The sequence below is a fragment of the Nomia melanderi genome, chromosome 5, assembly GCF_051020985.1.
Source record: "Nomia melanderi isolate GNS246 chromosome 5, iyNomMela1, whole genome shotgun sequence".
In the NCBI taxonomy this organism is placed as follows: domain Eukaryota; kingdom Metazoa; phylum Arthropoda; class Insecta; order Hymenoptera; family Halictidae; genus Nomia; species Nomia melanderi.
Window position 1 is genome coordinate 9,175,762 of NC_135003.1, and position 24,941 is coordinate 9,200,702.

Sequence of the window (24,941 nt, forward strand, 5' to 3'; positions counted from 1 at the left end):
TGTTACCGATAACGCGTACTGTTTGAAAGAAGAAAGGGAAACCTTATACGCTTTTATGTTTAACCTTCAGCCATCGAACTTGTACTTCGAGACATATTACAGTAACGTTAGAAATTTTAATTATAATTTCAACGGAATGTCCAGTAAATTTTCAAAATACTAGTCTTTATTTCGGACATTGTATCGCAATGGACAAATTCTCTTTCAGTAGATTGCAATGTGTCCAGCGTTTAAACGTAAGAAGAATGTATACTAGGAAACAAAGAAAGTCTGTATTCCCTTGAAGTTTTGCTACTCGTTTCAAGAGCAACTCCTACAAGTGACTCTCGGACTATTTGAACCCCCACGGAAGGATCTACTCGAAATCTCGAGTGAACGTTCAACTGTCGGTAGCACCCGATGATGCGAGGAAAATGGTCCATCGCCGTCGTCTTAAGCGTTTGATGAATACTCAAGGTAAGCAGCGTCGCCGCGTTGTAACTCCGTTGGGAAAATTTATCCCTGTAAGTCGGGAAAATTACACGCAACACGGTGGTTAATGCCAGCGCGGAATGAGACACAAGCTACGCCAAGCGTAGGAAAGTGTATAAGGGAATCAGTAGACGACAAGGATGGGTTTTGGCGTTTCTATCAGCCGGCTGGTCCCCGGGTTGCTTCTCGCGCCGAGTTCTCTAACTGAGTTTGTTCGGTTTTCAAGCTTTGGTGATTCTCGACGGTGTCCGTGGTGCGGAAGGCGAGAGCGGGTCGTGGTGGAAAGAGAGAAGAAGGGCGAGAGACCGGGCGGAGAAAGAGTAAACGCGAGACAGAGAGAGGGTTAGAGTACATCGAGGAACCAAGGCCCCGGGATATTAGCCGGCTTGTTAAGGGAAAGCCAACGCCGTCAAACGTCCTTATTAAGGCCACGCAAATAGCTAGTACGCTTCTCCTCGCTTACCTCTTGACTTGGCTCCCTGGAAATTCAATTTTCGCCTGCCCGAAATGCGGTCGGTCAAAAGCGCCGCCCTCAGGTTCGATATTGTTCACGCCGAGGATCTTCGGATCGGTCCATACGCTTCGACAGTTTTTGCGCTGACGCCGCCACGACCTGTCCGAACGCAATTCGCTGGCTCGCTGAATCCCCTGACTAAACCCGAGCAGCACGTAACAATTCTAATGAAAATAGAAACCCCCTACAGGTCCTGTGAACGTGTCCGAGTTATAATAAAGATTAGAGCTGCCTTATCCTATAGCGACTTTAAGTGCAATGCGAAGGACCTACAAAAGCTGGATTAGCGGACATATTTATTAGAATCGGAGAGAAAAACGTGATACTGATGTAATAAGACATAAAAATAAAAAGGAAACAATCTTGTGAGTTGTAGTTCTGTTACTTCCGGAATTGCGAAATAGAATCAGAATTTGGGCGTTTCAAATGTTTAAGGCTTATTGAATAATCAAGGAATTATTTGTGAAATTTTATAAAAAAATTTATTTCTTCTACAATATAAAACAGTATGTAAATTGCACTAGTAATTGCATTTGTGCACGTAAGTGTACAAAGATGTGATTTGCTGTTTCTAGATCGGTCCTTAAAACTGTTGGTGACAAGAGGATAACTTCTATTGCCTGTTAAGGCATTTAGTTCGATGTAAGGTACAGTGACATAGGTAATACGTAAAGTTCTCCGGCTTATCGGCTTTGAAATCTTTAGTAGAATCGTGGATGCAAATATTGAAACATTTGTGTCATCAACGAAGTAAAAGTGTTCCAGCACCGTTGCTTTGAATGTATGATGAATATTTAACATCAGCGCTATGTTGTGATTCCATTGGGGAAATTTTGACTTCTCTACAAATAAAAGAAATATGAGTCTTTCAAATTTTAAAAAGCATTTTAAACATTGAAAGATTTACCCGTTTCTTTTTCAAATCCGCTAACAAGAGGTTGGCGGTAGCCTGGAAATCAGTAGGTGGAACAATGTGTTCAATATTAATGTTACTAAGAAGCGTTGGCTTTGGCAGCAATCTGAAACATGGAAAAGGTTAAAATATTTTTCTTTTTTCTTATTACCCAAATAATATTATTCTCTTACGAATGTATTACTGGTGACAGCAATTTCCTATCAATGGTAGAAGGATCTATCGGACCAGTCCACCAACTGATGAAGTTACCAACGATGATTACGATTATTGCCCCGAGACCGGTAATCCAGTGATACGACAACCGATAAAGGGGAAATACTTCATCTTCACTGAAAAACGGAATACAGAATATCATATTTACATATTATACATACTAATCTATAATTTTCGTACATTAAACAATGTTTGCAATATATTTTAAAAAAGTACACCCTGCACAAAATTACATTCTTGAGTATAACTTGTTCTTGAATCGCCGATGCTAATAACCACTCAAGATCAAATCGATTGTGAAAGACTTAATGATTACAGTCGAGACTTAGATTCACTCACTCCGGATGCTCGAACTGCATTAAGAAACTTTTCGAGATATTGGCCGGGCAATGGGAGAGAGGCACAGGAAGTTTCTTAGCGACCAGTTGCCCAGTACCGATAGACCAGTTTGCACCGAAACTCGCCCAACCAGCTACCACAAAACCTACAATGGCGCCCATGAATGCGCCCTGATTAATAAACAAAGGTTTATTAAAATACATTCCTTTATTCGTCCATCTATCTTAAGAATAGTTACAATAAAGGAAGTTAATAAAAATATAAAAGGATGAGAAACGATATCTGAAGATTATTAGTAATGTATATTTATAACTGATAAAAAAATACAGGATATGAAATGAACAAGAAAATGTAGCATATAGATGAGAGACTCACCTTAGAGTTCGTCCATGGAAAGAGGATACCCAACGTGAATACCCCAAACGAAGTACCCGCCGCTATCGCTGCGAGACTTCCCGTTATCTACAACGAAACAGTGCAACTGGAAACTGTTAAACGGTGTACTGCCCAAAAAGATAAGTTAAGAAAGCTACTCACGGCTAAAATACCACCCAGTTTCTCCACCAGAAATAACAAGCCCAGAGCAATCGAACCAAGGAGAACGACCAGCATCTTCACGAAGATGAACGAACATCGGTCGCTCAGTTGCAGTCCGAAACAACCCTTTATGAAGTCTTCCAAAACGACGACGGAAGTTGAATTGAAGCCCACGGAAAGGGTGCTACAGTTATATCAATATTTATACAATTATATATTAATGAAAACAATGCAAATAGGTGATTAAAACATTTCTAATATACAGAATTTTAAGAGCAAAGGTTGTAAGATTGTAGGAATCATAATACTCAGCAAGAGAAGTAAAAAGTGCTTAATCAACTGAAATAAATCCTATTGATGCAAAACATAAAAACCTGTATTCACATTTGTAAAGAATACTCCGTATGCTTTTTTCAATTCTAAATGACTCACTTGTTGACAACTATGATCTCCTATAACCTTAAGCCTTTTCTTAATGTTATTTTTAACTTTCATCACTTATTTTATGAAACCTGAAAGTTGATAATGTATTAAAGCGACAGACTGCAGTATAAACATATTACAGTGCAAGCTTATGGAACGCTTGCCTGAGTGCAGCGCCAAAAATGGCGGCAATAAAAAGGCCAGGTATTCCGTGCAAATGGCCTGCAATTTCCATGACGTAAGCCGGAAATAGTTGATCGTCGGCGGTGATCAAACCAATAGCTCTGGGATCACATTTTGGTGGAGACCACCACGCTATCAGAACAAGACCGCACCAACAACACAGCGATATGAACAACATAATGCTGATAGTAAATATCGCCAAAGATCTGAAATCATAAAAGACAACGCCACATTGCGCATCATCTATCCATGTGAGATTAATTCCGAAGCTACGGTATATCAATAGCTGCAAACATCTTGTTTACCGCAAATATTTTATTAACGTACCGACTCACCCCTAAGTCAACCGGATACGAAATTAATAATTCGATTACAGCGCGCTGATATTTATTGGTGTACTCACTTACAGTTTGGACGTTGCCAAATCTTTCAGTGATCTGTAACGCTGTACCATGGTCTGATTCACAGCTATGTATGCGGTGCTGTAGAGCCACGAGCCGATCAACACAGTCCACACCGTATGTCTCGTGAACGGGGATGGGTCGAAGCTAAATGAAAAATAATATAGCAATAGATTACAAACACAGTACAGATTTGAAGAAATGTAAAGTTCCAAACTTTTTATAGAAAAAGAGCATTATAACAAATTTGAATAAGATTTCTTAGTTACTTGGGATGCGATAATGCTGATAAAATTGGCAAAGCCAGTTCACTGATTTAACATCAATCAGTCCTTACTTCAGAAACTCTATTCTATTGGCATTTAATGCTTCCTTCCATATCTCCGCTGCACCGAGATGATATGTGCCCAACACGGTAACAGTTACAACACCAACGATCATGACCCCAACTTGCAGAGCATCCGTCCATACTACTGCTCTGATGCCACCCTACCAATCATAGTGCGCCACAATTAACATTCAATGCTCTCCAAACCTCTGTATGTACAATTACAAATGATTTTTATGTATACACTAACGCGCAAGCGGGAACTTAAATCAATCTCTGTAAGCGCACCTTGCGTCGCGAGGGGACGAGAAGAAGATGCGTCTCCGTTTCCGGTCAGCTAACCGTCGACGGGATCGTTAAGTGGGAATGGCAGCCGGGCGAAGGGACCGGTTAGCTCCGGCGATAATAAACAAAATTTCCAAAGAGTCACCGGGCCGCGATAAATTTTCATTAATTCGGGGTGTACAACAAATTGCTTGAATAATTACAGGCGCGCGGGCACGCGATTAATCACTTCGGCGCTGGCTTTGTGATCCGGCGCTACAGGGAACGAGCACTCGACGTGCTCCGCGCCATTGTTTCCGGCGGGCCATTGTCGGGCTCTCAGTTTCCGTCCATAAACATTTCCAGTAGCCGGGTCCGCGCGAGAGATTCTTCGCGGCATTGTCCACCGAAAATTGTTTCCTACGTTGCGCGCGCCCGGCCCGAGGAACTCGAGCAATCCCGCGGGAGAATTCCGCGACACGAGGGCCCCCTTTCGAAAATTAGCTTGCACACACACCTAACTGCCGACTTCCAACCCCTCAGACCTCCCCATTCCCCGCTTTCCGTACGTTTCATCGTTGATACGTCTTGTTAACTCCTTGAGCGCCGACAATGAATCCGCATCGTCACGATCGCTAAACGCATACGTTCGCGACAACACGCGTTAAACGACGCCCTCCAATGTTGTCCGATCATCGCTATGATTACCACACACCGGTCGTCGCGTTTCTCGGGTCATCCATCTTGATCCCTGTGGATCCGCTGTGGTGCAGCGTTCATTTCTTCAGTAGCTCCTTTTTTAAGTAACCGAAGCTTTCATCTCTACTGCGTTCTCTTTTCGTCTAACGACGTGTTCGTTTTTTCTTCTTTGGCGCTGTTACGTTTATTTTAGAATTTTTCTATTTAATCGCGCGTTTATTTTATTTTTAAGAATTCGTTTGAATTTCAGAAATGCAGAAGAAAATCATTTCCAGTGCACATGCTTCTACTGTTTTTTTTTTTTATTAATTTCAGTCTTGTTAATTCGTTCACCGGGCAGTTTGTCTGCCATTGATATTCATGTAACCATGAAATATGAATAAGAATTACATATGATTTAATTCGTGATAATGGAGTTACCGTGATAGCACTGGATTGAAGAATTTTCAAACAATTATAACTTATAGGGTATTTTATGGTAGTATACTCGAACGTTAAACGTTGGAATGAGACACTAACAAAGGAGTAATGTATTTCAAATTGGACGAAAATGATGTCATATTGGACTAGCTGTTAACATACGAGCAACGCAAACTGCCGAGTTCCTAGCAAACAATGTTCGTAATGGCCGCGTAGAGCTGATTATGCCGTTGAAGTAAGCGAAACGCGACCGTATCGCCATAAACGCGACGAACGAACAAAGAAGCAACATTTCAAAACGTTCGGTCCCTTTCATTGTTGCCGGTCGATTAATTACAGAAACGTCGAATTAATTTTGGGCCATAAACTTACCAGAACGGTATAGAACACACACGTGAAGCATACAACGATCCCGATCAAATGCACATCAATGCCGCTCACTGTAATTAATCAGAGAGATTTTAATAGTGCCCGGTTAATGTTCCACTATGAATAATATGGCCGCAAAATACCTTGATTTAGCGCTAATGCAGGAACGTAGACCACGATCGATTGGTAAAGTACCTGAAATTGGTTTGTTACGGAATTATTAACGTTACAACGACATTGAATAGAAATAGGTTGAGGGATAGATAGACAAAGTACTTTAATTAATATTATTCGATTTCTTCATCTTTGTACTTAAGCACGAAACTACCAACCGTTTAGAAACATTACACTCCTTCAACTTCATTACGTAATTGTATAATAATCTATAACAAAGGGGTGAATTTACGTACGCAGTTCAATGCAATGTCCAATAAGACAAATTTCAATCAAATAAATAATAGAAACTAAAATGGTACAGATTGATAGACGTTAGAATCAAAGAGAAATAACAACACGAAAGTAGATGCACCCACTCATTGCCAGTACAATGGAGCATTACGACCCTTGAAATGAAATTCACATTCGATCTTTCGCTTTCACGTGCAACCTAATATTACAGTTTCCCCTTTTTTCTTGAAACAATTATTTTACACGCGAAAAGTTACTGCAATCAGTCATTTAAAGTTCCTTCGCGCGTCCCGATAAGCCGCGTCGATTAAAGTTTCGTGTTTCCGTCGCATAACGTGGCATGACATAACTTCATTCTAAATGAGTTACCGTCAAATTAAAGTCAATGATGAATTACTTTTCTCAAAGTTTCTGATGCCGCGTCGCGGGACTCCGCGCACCGTCCGAAATCTAGATAAAGGCAAAACCGGTATATTCAGGGTTCGTTGACACGTTTTATGCTTACCACATCAATAACGAAGATCAACGATATGAGGGTCCTTACGCCACGATTAAATCTTATCTCTAAATACTGAAAACAGAAACGTGACGGTAGCGAATTAAAAAAGTGCCTCGATTATGGGAACTTTGTGATCTCACGACCACGAAAGGCCACGCGTTACTCCTTCCTTTTCATTAAATCTTTTCGGGAAAGTATTATGTTCAACGTGGGTTATAACGCGTGGCCAAACGAATTCGTACCTCGTACACGGAATTAAGTCCCATTTCCACGAATACAGGTGCGTAGACCGTGGCTACGACTACTCCAGAGAAGAATATGGAAATGATAGTGATCCAGTATTGAGTCCCGAAATTGTATATCTCAGCCGGTGTCCCGAGAATCGTTACACCAGAGATGAAACTATCAACAGTCAACAAGAAAGCTTATCATAAACTTTATTCGTTTATATGTCTTCTATTTCACAAATTTTAAAAGAGACAATATTAAAAAGAAAAAACGTAAACGGACTATCGATTCAGATTATAAATCATACTAATAAATCGAGCATAAATTGCAAGTCAAAAAGAGATACTAAACACTTAAGGTATTTGTACCAATTTAATTCGCCGACAATTAGAAGGATCAGCGAATGAAGTACCTTGCTACGAGAGAAGCAGACACCGGGAAGAGACCCAGGCTCTTTCCTCCGAGGAGATAATCTTCCGTGCTCGACTTCTGCGCTTTTCTGTAATGCCATAATCCTGCGGCGGCAGACACGGCGAGCATCACCCCGAACACCAGCCAATCTGCCCAATGAAAGTATCCTCTTTCCAACGTTTCCTCCATCTAGCTCGCTGGAAAAGCTGGAACCGGGGCGAAAACCTGATTTACGAAGCCAGATTTGCTTGATAACGCCGATAATAGCGGCAATGGAAGTCAGGTAACACGGATGAAAGCTTAATGGCTCTTGCAATGATACGCATAATGGGCCTTCAATGGGGATTTAGTTTTCGCCGTAGACATTCAACGTACCGGCCACGGAAAAGTCTGTTTACAGGAAGAAATGAAAGGATGGTCCGTGAAGGAACTGGCAAATAATTCGCTCCTGGAGAAAAAGATGATATACTCCGTGAGCCCTGTACGATAATAATGAAACTAGAACGAGTGTTACCGTGAGAGGAAAATATTCTATTGATGTTTATGTGTATTAAGTTTTCATGTTACAGTTGAAATTTCAATATTTTCTATATATGTAGGACACTGCACTTAAATTAAGAGAATCTTTATTTATTGAGATTTTATAATGGAATGCGTAATCTAAGTGACTGCGAGAATCTTACCCTAATTTGTTTATTATAGTTGTGCAAAGGTATTACGACATTACTCTAATTATTTAAGGTTTTATGATTATTTTTTTCTAATTAGCAAGAAACTTTTGTAATAAGTAAATAAAGAGGCAAATAAATTAACTGATTAAACAAATTCAAGACCTTTTCATTTACGGAATGGATCTACACACCTACTACATGTACAACTTTAATTGGTACTTGACACACGGTCCTAATGCGGTTCGCAGCTGTTAGTGTTCCAATAAAGCTTGTTAGCTTGATAAACGTTACACTTTATAAACAGAACACAACAAACCTATTGGCAGCCTAACAACATAACGATCAAACAAGTTCTGCAGTAATAACAGAACGTTCAAAATTTGCGAACTACTTCATGCTCGTAGAAATAAAATTACAAATATGAATATAAATTATAAATATACTTTGGAAACTGAATAATATCCTATTAGAGTCGCAATTACACTTCGTTACCTTTACAGATAATTTGCAAGAATGTTTACACGTTTGATTAAAAGTTACAAGTTTCATTTTATACTCCCCCCCCCCCCCTCACGGTTACAATGCAGTTAACAGAAGGAGTTTTAAATAAATAATGATGACAAGAAAAATTATTATTTTCAAACTAAAAACCGACTTTTCGGTCGCCTTGTATATTCTGAAATTTTAAATATGTGCTATTTCAACAACACATGGCTATACTTCGGCCATTCTTCGACGAGAGTATCGACTATGCGACAAATAACTTACCAACACATTCTCAGAATGTAATTTCACACTGTAACAGGAAACACGATTCGAACTTTCTAAACGTAACTTAACGACGACACAAGTGTGCAAAAGTGCCCAATGGAGAAAACTGCGTAACTACTTTCACAGGAACGTAAACTTAACTAACGCTACTTACGGAAACACACATAATTTGTTACTAACTCCTTGACTATATTTGGTAACTTCTATATTAAATACCATTGCGCTTCAAGAACTATCAAGGCAATCGATATCGCTTTTCGATTTTGTAAAAGATGATGCTGTGGATATTCAAATAAATTCACTGGTGTCAACGCATTTATAATTATTATCATCCTTCCATCAAATTGAAACCAATACTTTTCAAAATTCGACATGTTTATCGAACTCCATTTTGCGTATATCTACTAACAATATAAATCTTACAGAAATCTCTTTAAAAAACAACATGTGTAAAAAAGTGAAAAAAGATCCTACACATAGTTACACTAAAATGGAATTCTTTAACAATCAATGATAGAGGACTCGAAGATTTCCTTTTTAGGAACATTACCGCTTTCATCTAAGCAATCCGCAAGGCCAACTGCAAGAATAGTATCGTTGACACGTTCAATTCCGTTTACTTTAATAAGAGATTCTCAGAAAGATCACTATTCTATAAATAAAACACTCTGAGAAAACCAAATAGTTTTATATGGTCAAACGTGGCGCGCATTTTCATTAGTTCAACCAATCTTTCACAGATGTCAGCACTATACAGAAACAGCCGCTGCTTGAAGCAGTAGAATAAGCACCGGCTAATATGAACGTGCACGGGTCAGTAGACCGTTCGAGTAGAATGCAGTGAATGACGTGGGGGAATTAATGGAAGACTTTCAGGAATGCGGACAATAATTACAGTATAAGCATAACGGCAGAGAATCGGGTAAACGCGATGCGTCAGAGTCGTAAGTTTTCCCTATTCTGAAAATCGATTTCGTTTGTCTCAACGAGTTCAAAGATGAGCAAATATTATTCGGAATAACGAATAAAAAGTGGTGAATGTTATTCGAAAATCTATTTCTACATAATATGCAATATTTCATTCACAAAGACAACCATGAATTAATAATAAAAGAATTATTATATTTATCCATGTCATAGTTAATTGAAATCAAGTTTTCTTCACTGAAAATAAAGCTGATTGGCATGAAAAAAGCTATTCTTGAAATATAGATTAAATAATCACGTGGATAATTATTCTTCTCAAAACAAAATGTATCGCCATATAAAGTACTCAAATATTTTAGTATACGTTCGCACATTTGTTTCGAATGAAGACCAACTTTGATCTTAATAATGCTGTTTCAAGTTAGTAAAGAATTCTTTTAAATTCTGAAATCGTATATTTAAGACAAAAATGTACTTGTTTCAACCTATTCAACAACCACGATTTATTATTTATTAGGAATAATGAAATAATCATCTATTCGATTTTTTAAATAAAATTTAACAGCTCTTCGTTTGTCTTACATTTAGATTCCATGGACTTGCATCAGTACATTTTATTATGAACGTAGTGATTAACATATCACATGCATCCAGAGGCAGCTTATTGTTAAAACAAAATAGAGAAGAAAGCATAAAACAAAACGGAATCACTGAGTGACCTTATCGACTGTTACCGATTAATTGTGAGGTACCGACCGTTGATAAACATCCACTCACGGTTTGATTTTATAAATAGTATTCTTTATATTTAGTATCCTCGAAGCGGCCCACTACTAGTCACGTTTCACTCTCAAGTTTTTGTCTAATTTCCACATTCACCCAGTGCAATTATTACGACGACGATTTTTTCCACGTTTCGCAAACACGTTATTTATATTCCTGACAAAATCACGTTGTTCTTGATCGACAATCGGTAAGAAAACAATGCCAGGTAACTTTTCTTTGGTACATGCTATGACATCACAGTTCTCCTTTCTCGTTTTATTTTATTCTTCAACCATCTCCCGCCACTCGACTCGTAACTCCAACAAACATTGGCCGCGAAACAGTTCTCCTCCACACAGCAATTCAGCTGCTTTTGTTTTCAGTAAAAGTGCACTCCTTTCTTACGTATCACAGTAGGTACATAAAAGGCTCTCGAATTGTCGTGAATTAATGAAATTATTACCATTGTTCGTATTTAATTAATCCACAAAATTTCTATTAGCATGTGCCTAACGAAACAACTAATAGCAATTTATGACCGAGTAGGAAAATACAAATTCATGAACGTATGAAAATGAAAACAGTAAAACTTATTAGGGAGCTACGAAAAATATTTGTACGATATCAGACAATTAGTGAGTGGGCATATATATAAATAGCCGTATGAAATTTAAATAATTATACCGAACAGTATCGTAAGAACTTAACAAACAGATATTATTGAAAAAATATTCATTTCATCATATAACAGTTTATGAGTAGCAGTTTATAGAATAATTGAAACATCGTCATTAAATTTATAAATATTTGTACTCCGGATATCAAGTTAACTGTGCTAGCATAAAATTTTTGTAATATACAAAACGATCGAATACGTTCTCGATACACGGAAAATGACACATACCGTCGGCAACGAACGTTAAAATTATAACAGGAGAATATGCTTTCGAGCGCCAGCTGTTTGCACCAGCAAATGTCTCACAAAAACTGCAGACGACCGAAAACTTGAAAAAAAAGTGAACACACTGACGATTCAAATTTAGTTGAACTGCGATACATTAATGTCACGAACAACTGTCTGCCGTGACCAAGAACGAACTGCCGTGAGGTTCGGAGCTTGATGCCGAGCTAACCGGTTTCCTCGATCTATGGTTAATTCCTCCAGCTCGGTTCGAGCATCGGGCGAAATTTAAGCGGTAATTCATTCAATCAATCATCGGACGAACGTCGAATTCCTTACTTTGTTAAGAAGTCGGTAGAATATTCCAGTGGGAATCGCAAAGTGATCAACAACGATCGTAGTAGAATCGTTTAAGCATGGAAACATTACGACATAGACAATTAAGTAACAATTATCGAAATGTACGTTGATGAAACGATACAAATAAACAGAAACAACTCGTGTAAATTATTTATCATTTCAATTGGAAGCGATAACCTTACAAATATATCTTCAACATGGATGAAAAGTCAGCTATCCCTACCCCATGGTTAGCAGTGTATATGAACGCCATATACACTGAAATTCTGATTTGTTTTTCCTCGACTTCCAACATGATCAAACCTTAAAACCAAGGTCACTATGATTGTTTAGATAATTTGAATATACATGCGTGAATATACATTTATTATTACGTATAGTCAGAGTAGAATTAAAATCGTTTATAATTTACTAATTAAAAGTTAGTAATTATTATCCATTTGTACAAAGGTGTAGGTAATATTCAAAAGAAATACAAACTGAAATATTTACAACAAATTAGTTTATCATTAATAATTATAGAGAATTACAAACAGTCATAAGACGATGTACAATTATCATTTAGTTATGATACTAAAACCTTTATCTAAAAGACGATTCTGTAAAAATGTGTAACATTATACGGTACAGGATCGTTAAACTTTAAACACTTATCGTTTCTAATATAAAGAACTCGATTTGTTCGTTTACGACAATGTGATCGTAATATCAATCGAAATACAAACATTCGTGAAACACACTAATCATTACACTGTGCAAACACTGTCTTATTTGTTACCTAATGTTAAAGCACAAATGTCTTTTCTTCGTCGAAATAAATTCCTTTTCAAATCAAAATATTTATTTTTTTTTTAAATTACTAAATATGATAACTGAAAAAAGTTGGAATGCTTTGAGTAATAATTCTTAAATAGTTATAAATTATAAATATATTTATCTTTTTCTAATCGCATTCTAATTTTACTTATTTTACTTGAATTAATCACAACATCAACGTAAATTAACAGATTGCATTATATATGAAATTAGTGTATACACTATGCATAGTAGAATAGGAACACAGCTTTTCATAATTCAAGCAACTAATCCGTCACTAAATGCAGATGAAGTTTAAAGTTTCTTATCTAATTTTTCTTATGTATTTGAATCTTTAATAAATGAAATGCTGGCAACATTTCATTTACTTGTAACATTCATATAAAAACTATGAACTTACTTCATACAGTTGTGATCACACAGTGCATTAAATAAATCTATGAACATTTAAAAATACCACAATTATTAACAATGTATTTTCAGCATTGCATATAGCAACAAATTCAATTAAAAGGGATATTTAATACAAAACGGAATTGACATGAATAAAAATAAAGAAATAAGCATTTATAAATTCAAAATTAAACCAAATTTATCTTAATTCCTTGAATTTATAATTAGTGAACAATGTGTATAATTTGTGTATATTATTTTCGAGACATGAAAAAAGAATATTAAAAATAAAAATATGTTCTGTATGAATACAACATTTTTTAAATGCAATACTCTGTATGACCCTAGTCTAAAATATCGATACTTCAAACACAACATTGCAATGAATCATAAATAATTTTAATCATGAATAATGAAATTTAATAAACTATAATTAAGTAATAACGAAAACACTCAAATTTAATAATGATAATAAATGTTAAATAAAATAACATTGATTTTAAATTATTTTAATCCGAAACCAATGAATAAACTACTCATTTTTTAAATGATCTGCAGATTTAATTTTTTTTAGAAATTACAATACAAGAGTTCATTTTACTTTTTGTGGCTATCAGTAAACTAGGGTCTCCAGCTAAATACACCGTTTAGAAAACGATAATAGATAATAATTGTGACATTATATAATAATTATTTAACTACTTTCTGTACATACTCACATTACCTATTCATTTTTCTTGTTTCACTTCGCATAGTAATACTTACATTCATTAATATACATATATACCACATACTCATAAATATGTATCTATATATCTCTTTCCTCTTTTAAATTATTTGAATGTATTGTTTCACAAAGAATTGTCCACATCAGTTAATTTTTGTAACAGAGTATCCTCCATTAGTGTTCATGTCAGTCTTTTAAAAAATATTATTTTACATGGCAGTAAAACGATAGCAATCGGTAAAATGTAAGAACAATTCGCGTAACCACTTTATTCTTTGTAAAACGAAAAAGAAACGAATTTGCACATTTAAAGTCTTACACGTTGTTGAATTTATAAATGGATTATAAAAAATGTATTCTGATCACAGTTTTCGATGTTTCCCTTCTCCACATAGCCATAAACAGGCTCTATCCACGACGTAGGCAAGAACGAAATCTAATATTAGTATTTGAAATAAGAGATTACGGAACTGTAACCGAAAAATATTTTGAATTAATATATAGAATGTTAATACAAAAAACATCGGTATTAAATTTCTATGTACTTACATCATTTGGGAATTCCACAATTTCAAATTGAGCTGCTAAATCAGGTACAAATCCACATAAACCTAATATAACAGCGGCGATGCCTATGAAACCGTATAGCAGAGATTTATTTTGTGATAAACTTTCCATATATGGATGACCCTGTGTAATAAAATTAAAAGAATTAAAACGTAACGTACATATAATTGGCACTAATATATATATATACTTGCTTAATATAATAACTTACTCGATAATTAATCGCAAAAGTAAACAGTTGGATCGACATAACAATTATGTAAACTGTGCTATTTATCAAATTTGCTTTAAAAGGTTTATTCTGGTCATCTATATCTGCATTCTCGCTTATGGACATATTCTGAGAAACTGTATGATTTGTACCCAACGTAACTGATAGTGCATCATCACTTTGTAAAATAAATAAAGAAATTAAATAATAGTTTTCATAACTATATTCAAATTATCTTCCTTACCTTGGAGATATTATTGTTGCTTCTCTTACTAGATACACGAGAGAAGCAAAGTGTACGGTAAATTGAAGCAGTACAGTGGCTATAGTATACAAATTAAAAATATTTGGTAAAGGTCTTTGTTTAGACAATGTCTTTAAAGGCTTTGATCTTGATATAAATAAAAAGCAGGTAGCCATTAGACCACCTTGTAATGTAGCCTGTGCATCACTAAATTTTATTCCATCTAAATAAAGAACAGATTGACTGTATGCTTGGCCTAACGCATTAAGCGCCAAAATTTTAAACATTTGTAAAGTTGTGACTAAAGTGCATCGCCCTTGTTTAATAACGTGACATACTGTAAAAAAAAGTGCGGAATATAATTGCAAGTTACATTACAGTTATTTAATTTGCTTGCATAATCATACTTACTGCACTCAATAGACGACATTTTACTAGTGAATGGTGCAGCAATTGAAGCATCACCAAGCTTAACAATAACATTATTCTGTTGTTCCAGCTGCTTTAATAGCTTCTGTATTTTAGTATTATTATATCTAGCGTTAGCAGACATTCTTGAGTTCATTCTTGGACCATTGACCAGCATTGAATTTGAGATCACGTTTTCATTTTTTGTATCATCTTGCTTATGTTTAGATGCTCTTTCCGGTGGACTAGAAAGGATAGCAACTCCTAATAAAATAAATATATTAGTATATGTTATTTTTTTATGTTTAAATCATTATAAATTATAATAGTTAACTAACCCACTTGGGCGTGTTTCAAAGCACCAACATCATTAGTACCATCTCCACACATAAGAGTTGAGTATCCGAGATTCTGTAGAGTTACAATTATAAATTCCTTTTGCTTCGGTTCACACCTTGCAAAAATCACAATGTGTGGCAGTAATGAACGCATGAGTTCTCGTTCATTATCTTTTAAGTATGTTAAACCCTGTAAATTGTATGTTAAAAAGAACTATGAATTAAAGTTCTAAACCAATAATTATTTTTTTACGTTCATTACCTTACCTCTCCTGTTACACAAAGAGCATGTTCCCGCCAAATTTCTTTACCACGAGTAATGTTTTTTATACTCAGAGGCAGATTCATCTTTCCATCCACGCTTTCCCAAAACCACTCTCCGTCGTTTAAAGTCAGTATGAGCATGACTGGTTTTTTTGTAAAGTGTAATTCACGACTTACGTGGCATGCCGTTAAAGGATTATCTCCAGTAATCATAACAACCTATAAATTCAAAATGATTTTCCTGTACCATGCATAGCAACCATAATTAAAAGGAAAAGCAAATATACTGAAAAATTACCGAATGTGAAGAATTTACTATTTCTTTAATAACAGCCTTAGAATCTGGTTTAAGTGGACAACTTATGATTACAAATCCAGCAAATGTTAGATTTTTCTCTAAATCTTCTCTTGTTAACTCTCTTAAATCTTGGTACGATAAAGGTCCAGGAAGTCTTCTATATCCCAAAGCTAATACTCTTGCACCACGACGGGAGAGCGATAAGTAAGTTGAGTCATAATTCTCTGGTACAGTTGATAACTAAAGAAAGGATAAAAAAAACAATTATAATATGTCATGTGATAACTTTACCACAATATTTACCATATTTTTAATAATTTCAGGTGCTCCTTTCACAGTGGTCATATAATTAAATTCTGACGATCCCGACGTCGTGTAGCCAGCTATAACTGACATTCTTTTCAACCAAGAGGTAAAATGATGCCTGTGCACAATTTTTAAGACAGGAGACTGGCCCTTTTTAGGTATCATAGAGTCATCTAACATAAAAGAACATTAAGTATTAAAGCACTAATGACTCAACTGTGAAAATTGCAATATTGTCATACGTTTTGTGAGAGTCCAATTAATAGCCTTTAATGTCGCTTTTTCAAGCGGATCGCCAACAATTCCATCATCGATTTGTACAAGTGAATGGCACGTTGCAAGTACTTGTATACTTTCTAACGGTGCATTAGAAAGTTGCATAACATCTGCTTTCCCACTAAAATTCCAAATAATTATTTTAATACAAGCATTTGCGAATGCTTTATACTTTTCGGTAAATTATTATTTAAATCTTACTCTATGCCTGCTATGCCTTCTACTACCAAGTTGTCACTAGTTAAAGTACCAGTTTTATCAAAACAACAAATTTCAACTTTTCCAGCAAATGGTATTCTAAAAGGTTCTGTGCAAAATACACCTACAAAACAGAATCATTTGTTCCTAGATAAGTTAATGACGAATGTACAAAAAATTAATTTACCGGATCGTCTAGAAATGAATTACGGTTTTTATAATTTAAGTTCACACATGATACACTTTGTACTCGCAGTTGATATATAATATGGTATACCAATTTAAAGTGTAAGTGCCAGTTCATCATTTGACATGGGTTAAATTTTTGTTTTCAACGTTCATTTGTCGCAGTTTCATGTACAAATGTAACAATGGGAAATATATCAATTGTAGGGTATTTATCTTACTTGGTTTAAATAAATTAATTTTTACCCGGCAACATAAGCAAAATTGTTTTAGGCCCAAAAACCGTAATTTACTTCCAAACCCAATAATCTATGTATTTAAGTACCAAGTTTTGAGAGGGCCAGTAAAGATGTATTAACAGCAAGTGACAATTCAATAGGTAATTCTGGTGGAACAACTGATGTTAAGATAAGTGTACATTCCAAAAATAATTTATATTTGTTTCTTGTAGGATCCTCACTTCCTAAAAATAATAATTTAAATAATAATGTAAGTCATGTACAATCAAAATATTATCTTATATACCTTTAATCCACACATATGTAGCTGCAGCAATTGCAAAAACTAATAAAAATAAGATAAAGCCAAATGTTTCCAAGTTATTGGCTGTAACATGTTTAACTCCGAACAGTATTGTTCTCAAAAGTTTACCCTGTGACGTTGAAAATCCAGTACGTAATACATAGGCCACACAGCCATTATCACTAGCTAAAATATTAAGAATAATAAATATAAAATATAAATATATGTCTATATAAACCTTAAAACTTAAAATACCTGCCCTTACCTTTAAGGCCAGATACGTTTTTACTAGGTGGAGTATGTTGTACAACCTTTGTGCCTCCAAAAAGGATATGAAGTTTAGCATTACCATCTATGTCTAACTGTCTGTCTCCATCAATATCATCCACTGGTTCCTTCATTTGTGGAACCGATTCCCCTACACATTTTTAATTGCACCATATAATATAAATCAACTTATACCATTCAATCATCAATACCATTTATTTTTCTAACATAAATTAATCACCTGTTAGCATACTCTCATCGACCACGCAGAGCCCTCTTAAAAGTAACATATCACATGGCACTAAATTATCATTCTGAGATCTTGTTATGGACACAATGTCACCAGGCACTAACTGATCAGTGAACATAAAACGCCATCTTCTATTTCTATAGACCTTTGATAAAAATTATTATTTTAAATCATAGTTTAATAAATTATATTACTCGTATTATTGACTAACCATCATCATGTACGGCTTGTTTCCCATTTTTCTGATCTCTGCCATATTTCGAAGTTGTTGTTGCACAAGTGTACATTCAAACATAATGAGCATAATAAGTGTAAAGATACTATAATACCAATATTTATCTAAGCACCATAAAGCAACACAAAATACTTGAAACACGAAGAATGGTGCTATTGCTCTTTCCTTGAATAATTCTCTGAATTCTGGTACCACCATATCTAACCTGAATAAAAGACACACAAATTTATCCGGAATAACAAAAGTTATAACTAATAATCCCAGTTATGGTAATTACTTATTTTTGCCATATTTTTCCTCTGCAAATCCAACTTCTTTTTCATCTAAGTACCCTGTCCATTCACGATAATATTTAATAGAGTGATTAATGGGAAACTCGAGGCCATTAAAGCATTTTTTATGTGGATTCCAACAATATTTAGTCTCTTGAAATATAAACCATGGTTCTTGTTGCTCTGAATGGTACAACCTAACAAGTTCTGAACTGCCATTGTTAGGTGTTGGAATTACTTTTGCTACTGCAGCTTTATACGGATTTTTCTCCTGAAGAAATATAATATACATATACTGAAGTTAATTCTTACAATTTGAGTATTCCCGCCTTTTAATCATTACTAGCAATATGCCGGCTCGAATGGCTGCCACGTTAGCGAAACATATTGAATCAGATAAGTTGCACGTGGGAATCGTTCGAGTGATATACTCGGTAATTATAACGAACAAAACGCCAACTCACCGAACTACAATTAAGAAAAGTATGCACGTGCACAGACCACTGGCAACACAAACATATGAAAATCTGTAGTAAACCGATAACTGCGATGCCCACCAAACCCGCGTCATAATATTCATCGATTCCGTATATAAATATCCAACTGTAAATCCATATTGTAAGCAATATTACAGACGGTAATATGTAGCCCGTAAATAATAATTTCCTTGGTTTGTGTAGGGTGACTGTTTGCACGAGTTCGTCTATCCTTGCTGTGCCAATAGTCGCCATGATTACAATTCGCCGTAACAGGGGCGTATAGATTTTGTTGTTAAAGATTTAGATACTTTCACATTAGATTTAACAGCACCGACCTCGGAGAACACTTGATTGAATGGTATACGCAACAGCTGCACCGTGCGAAAGGTGCTCGTGATATGTTTACCCCTTTCGCACTTTGCCTCGGTGCTCTATATGTATACTAATTTACAATAATCGGACAAAAATGAATCTTGCGTACAACACGGTCATGACATCTTGTATCAATAGCTCTAACTATCTAGTAGTTCACAGACTTAAGATATCTACAGACTACGCATACAATGTCTACTGTTCTGAAATACCTACACCAAGAATATCTAAATCGGTGCCCACGGGTACTCTAGTAACACTCCCCTCGCAAGAAGTACCCTCTCCATACCTACTGTGTATATGAACAGTCGGTAGGTAGTGTTCAATAATTAGGTAAAAGTAGATATGGAAAGGGTAACTTCTCGCGAGGGGAATGTCACTAGAATGCCACGTGCACCGATTTAGCATCCTTGTGGTACAGGATAACATATTTACTAAAAAGAAAAATTTATTTAAAATCAAAAATTTATTTTCTGTAAACTTATATTAACTATTATATCAGTAATTTAAAAAAAATTTTAAATGAACAATACTCTGTTTAGAAAAATGAAGGTGGTTATATCACCTCGTCTGTAACATATAAGTTTCATGCTTCCATAAGCATTAAACTTTTGGTAAACGTGTAAAGTTCCAAAACGTTGGGAATCCCATAAACTATGTTTATGGAATTGAATAATAATTACAAAGTTAATAAAACTTTTAATGTTAATGATTGAGTAACATTTTGAATACTATTTAATTACTAAACAGAAAATATTTGTAATTACTTGCGAGAATTTCCAATAAACACACGTGCCAGGTAATTTGTCGTATAGGTTATAATTTAAATACATAATAGTTATAGAAAAGGAGGCGTATTGATATATTTAAATGATTATAAATCTTTAGGATGAAAGACACAGATATTATGGGATTTGCTAATCCTAAAGAAACAAGTGACAATGATGAAGAAGATGAAATTTCAAAAATTAAAAAGAAAGCATGTAAAAAATCAGGGGGATTTCAGTCAATGGCTCTTAGTTTCCCTGTAATAAAGGGAATTTTAAAACGTGGATACAAGATACCAACACCTATTCAACGAAAGGTATACATTACGAGTTTAATAAAAGGAATGTTAGAAACTATTATTAAATTATAAGTAAACACATTTTCAAATGAATGTATAACAAATTGTATTTTTATAGACAATTCCTTTAGCTTTAGAAGGCCGTGATATAGTAGCTATGGCAAGAACAGGTAGTGGAAAGACAGCTTGTTTTTTATTACCTATGTTTGAAAAATTGAAAGCAAGACAAGCAAAAGCTGGTGCGAGAGCTTTAATCTTATCACCTACTCGTGAATTGGCATTGCAAACATTAAAATTTATAAAGGAATTAGGAAAATTTACAGGTTTAAAAGCATCTGTTATTTTGGGAGGTGATAGTATGGAAAATCAGTTCAGTGCAATTCATGGGAATCCTGATATATTAGTTGCTACACCAGGAAGATTTTTGCATATATGTATAGAGATGGATTTACAATTGAATAACATTGAATATGTTGTTTTCGATGAGGCTGATAGGTGAGAATTTTTTTTTTAGTAGTAAATTTAATTTTTAGGAACATATAAACTGTATCTTATATATTATATCATAGATTATTTGAAATGGGCTTTGGAGAACAAATTAATGAAATTACAAACAGATTACCAGAATCTCGTCAGACATTACTATTTTCTGCAACACTTCCCAAAGTTTTAGTAGATTTTGCAAAGGCTGGGCTGACTGATCCTGTTTTATTACGGTTAGATGTAGAAAGTAAAATACCAGAACAATTATCACTTTCGTTTATAGTCTGTAGACCAGAAGAAAAGTTAGCAGTAATGTTATGTTTATTAAAAAATGTTATTAAGAGTGAGTCTCAGTCCGTAATATTTGCTGCGACACAACATCATGTAGAATATATTCATCAGGTATAAATGCAATACATTTTAATTTTGTGTAATATACAATACTTATATATACACAGACATTTTATTACTAGGTGTTAGATAAGGCAGGAATTTCTAATACATTCGTTTATTCAAACTTGGACCCATCAGCTAGGAAAATAAATACAGCCAAATTTGAAACTAATAAAGTTAAGGTACTAATAGTAACAGATGTTGCTGCTCGAGGTTTAGATATTCCACATTTAGATAATGTAATAAATTTTAATTTTCCTGCTAAATCGAAACTCTTTGTGCACAGAGTAGGTAAGTAAATGAATCTTTATTGTATATTCAGTGTTTATAATGCTTAATTCATTTTGTTAATAGGTCGTTGTGCACGTGCTGGCCGAACAGGTACTGCTTACAATATTGTAAGTCCAGATGAATATGCTTACCTTTTAGATTTACATCTTTTCCTTGGTCGTCCCTTACATATCATTCCGGCTTCTGGATCTGTTGAGAACACGGAGGGCGCTATAGGTAAAATGCCACAAGCAATGATAGAGGAAGAACTTGCTGAATTAATAAATTGGCAAAACAGTTCCACGGATTTGGTATATAGTTTTGAAACATTATTAAGATGAATAAACATAACAGAATAAAATATTTAATATACACTTAATATTTGGATTCCAATTATAACAAATTTTCGAATTTACTTACAGCAAAATATGGAAAAAGTTTGTGATAACGCATATAAACAGTATATAAGATCTCGACCAGCAGCTTCTTCTGAAAGCGTTAAGAGGGTGAAGGAGTTGCACATTGGCGAGGCAGGTGTTATACCAGAATACTCCGACATGTCTTCCAACACCAGGAATTTATTATCAAAAATTCTAAATTATAGACCACAGGGGGTATGTACGTGCATAAAATTTGTATAAAGTATATTACTGTGAAGTTACACTAATATAAATAAATATATAAATATTTATTTGTGACAGACGATATTTGAAATTGGATCCAAAGCATCTTCTACCGATTATCAGGTAATGAAGTCAAAACGATCGCTTCATAAAGAAAACATTATGAATTTTCATAGAAAAGCGGAGGAATTAGAGGCTAAAAAAAGTTTAGAGAGTGAGTTTCTTTAAGAATGGGAAAATATATATTTGATAACAATTTTTTATTTACTAAGTGATTCTTTTAAACAGATCAGACCAAAAAAGCGAATCTTCCATCAAGTACAAATGACGAGATAAGTTCAGCATTTAACACTGTTGTTTTACCAAAGAAAAGGAATGTCGATGATTTATATAAACCTAAAAAGAAAAAACGATCTGCAGCGAAAGATGACGAGTTCTTTATTCCATATTTTGCTCCAGACAAACATACAGAAGACGGGTATGATTAAAAGAAACAGTATTTTATTATAAATAAATAAATTACATTTTTGTGCGTTGTAGATTAGCAGTTAACTCTTTCAATACGGAAGCAGACAAAGTTCAGATGGATTTAACTGCTGATAACGAGGAATCGCTACGACTCCAGGCACAAATTAAGAAATGGGACAGGAAAAAGAAGAAAATGATCACCATAAATAACGTATGCATTCTATGTCATTAATAAATTTGATGTATATAAGAACATTAAAAATGTTTATCATGTTCGTTTTCCTTTAAGGATCGGAAGGCTAACAAAATTCGAACCGAGTCAGGCGTTTGGATTCCTGCAAGTTACAAAACGAATCGTTATTCAATGTGGAAAGAGAAAAGTAAAATCGACGCTATAAATGACGACGATAGCGAAGAAGAACCCCAAGAAATGCAAAAATGTAAGCTACGATTACACCTACAAAATTTTTGTTACATTTACTACTTGATTATCTGATATATGTACATAACAAAAATTCATTCTGTACACTGCAGTGCTAACAACCGCGAATACACATTGGGCACGTCACAATCAGAAACTGAAGGAGAAGATTAAAACAAATAAAGAACTAAAAAGACCAGAACAAATTCTAAAGGCACGGAAACTGCTGGAACGAAAACGAAATAGAAACGGTAGAAAAGGCAAAGGTCAAAAGAGTAGAAAGAAGTGATAAAATATCGTTTTTTACTATTCTGTATAAATCACTTATGTAGAATACATTTTTCAATATATACAACAATTACTTTTTACAGTGTGTCTTTTTTGTCATCCTTTACTCGTTGTATTTTTTCTTAAAAGTAATTAGACCCCTATTATAATTATTACATATTTAAAAGAATATTACTTAAATGTAACTTAAATGTTACTTAGGAATTTCATTTTGAATATATCACGGGGGATCTTTACTCGTGGGGTGAGTATGAAGTATTATAAAATCTGAGAAGATTTCAGTTGCATCATTGTATATCCCTTGCGTAATTGCCGAGTTACACGTCAGAAACTTCCTACGAGAAGTTGTTAGGTGGTTTTCAGCGAAACGGCGGAAGCCTCAGAAAGTTTCCGCAATCATACACCATTCTAAGATTTATTTAATATTTTGCTGAAAAAATTATTTCTGATTGTTATTTATAATAAATACTTCAAAGCTGTAATCGACTTCAGAACAAAATACCGATAAATTATCACAATATCCTCATTCAAATCTCGTAAATCTTACTTAATTAACATCTCTAAGACAAGCATGCTTCTGATAACTTGATTATTCTGCTCGAATCCCTCATTCTTTTTATGAAAATAAAAAAATTCTTGTCTCTTAATATGAATGGATTAAAAAACAATTCGAAAACAAATGTGTTTGTATTGTTCCTCGAATAATCGTTGGTGCGTTATTATAAAATTGTGAACTGAATGAATCTTACTCTACAAAGTAGTTGTTATCGGCAGGCATTCCGCGATATTAGGAAAGGAAGTAAAACGAAGGAAAAAGAAGCACTACAGTTCTGTGCGTGAGTCACTCGTGAGAACAGGTTTAAAGTTAGTTTTGGTAATCTGCAAAACGCTGATATTTATCAAAACATATGAATCACCCGTTACCCGTTAGTCATCGTTTATTTATATTCTAATGTAAAATACAAATTCATGATTGTCGTAAAAATGCGGCGTTTATCGGGGAGCGCATCGATGCCGAATTGAAGGTTGCCGTCGAATTACCTTGATGAAAAGTTTGTTTGAAATTGAAGAAAGGGACGCGGACGCGCCCAAGTCGATTTGGTTCACGAAGTGTTCAGGGCGGGGCACATTTTGTCCACGTGTTTTCGAGCAATCAAATATCTACCTCGGGCTTGTTCAATTCCGAACAAGGAGCTTGCCGGCACACGGCTGAACAGGTTTTCGTTCTCAGAACGTTCTCCAGTTTCGTAATTTTATAAATACCATGCCATGCTGCACCAAA

At 34.9% G+C, this 24,941-nt stretch overlaps 3 protein-coding genes across 8 annotated transcripts; 1 reads left to right on the plus strand and 2 right to left on the minus strand.

Moving 5' to 3' along the window:
• Window positions 1–1,447: 1,447 nt before the first annotated feature.
• Window positions 1,448–11,947, minus strand: LOC116430859 (sodium-coupled monocarboxylate transporter 1). Of its 6 annotated transcripts, none has more exons than XM_076367724.1 (16): window positions 11,662–11,947; window positions 10,727–11,127; window positions 7,625–7,829; window positions 7,227–7,386; window positions 6,991–7,056; window positions 6,221–6,272; window positions 6,081–6,148; window positions 4,335–4,486; window positions 4,004–4,144; window positions 3,583–3,802; window positions 2,991–3,179; window positions 2,829–2,915; window positions 2,454–2,623; window positions 2,072–2,230; window positions 1,893–2,004; window positions 1,448–1,827 (listed from the first exon to the last, which is right to left on the minus strand). In XM_076367724.1, exons 3-16 carry the CDS (start codon window positions 7,810–7,812, stop codon window positions 1,792–1,794), a joined length of 1,800 nt encoding a protein of 599 aa, XP_076223839.1. In that variant the 5' UTR covers window positions 7,813–7,829; window positions 10,727–11,127; window positions 11,662–11,947; the 3' UTR covers window positions 1,448–1,791. The 6 variants fall into 6 exon arrangements, with proteins under 6 accessions (XP_076223839.1, XP_076223838.1, XP_076223837.1 ...); XM_076367723.1 differs by having other exon boundaries at window positions 10,770–11,266; XM_076367722.1 differs by having other exon boundaries at window positions 10,749–11,266.
• A 2,245-nt stretch (window positions 11,948–14,192) lies between these two features.
• LOC116430860 (endoplasmic reticulum transmembrane helix translocase) lies at window positions 14,193–19,862 on the minus strand. The gene is made up of 18 exons (XM_031985484.2): window positions 19,261–19,862; window positions 18,802–19,067; window positions 18,501–18,729; window positions 18,281–18,434; window positions 18,038–18,190; window positions 17,776–17,958; window positions 17,576–17,713; window positions 17,068–17,188; window positions 16,833–16,987; window positions 16,588–16,763; window positions 16,285–16,524; window positions 15,990–16,205; window positions 15,723–15,912; window positions 15,388–15,648; window positions 14,977–15,313; window positions 14,733–14,910; window positions 14,504–14,644; window positions 14,193–14,424 (listed from the first exon to the last, which is right to left on the minus strand). Exons 1-18 carry the CDS (start codon window positions 19,525–19,527, stop codon window positions 14,317–14,319), a joined length of 3,513 nt encoding a protein of 1,170 aa, XP_031841344.1. The 5' UTR covers window positions 19,528–19,862; the 3' UTR covers window positions 14,193–14,316.
• Window positions 19,863–20,019: 157 nt separating this feature from the next.
• On the plus strand, window positions 20,020–23,739 carry LOC116430826 (ATP-dependent RNA helicase DDX54). Its single transcript, XM_031985443.2, has 12 exons — window positions 20,020–20,446; window positions 20,536–20,731; window positions 20,832–21,208; window positions 21,283–21,598; window positions 21,670–21,880; window positions 21,944–22,170; window positions 22,282–22,473; window positions 22,561–22,696; window positions 22,771–22,960; window positions 23,023–23,161; window positions 23,240–23,390; window positions 23,485–23,739. The coding sequence occupies exons 2-12, from the start codon at window positions 20,537–20,539 to the stop codon at window positions 23,658–23,660; spliced, it is 2,310 nt and encodes a 769-aa protein (XP_031841303.2). The 5' UTR covers window positions 20,020–20,446; window position 20,536; the 3' UTR covers window positions 23,661–23,739.
• The last annotated feature ends 1,202 nt before the right edge of the window (window positions 23,740–24,941 follow it).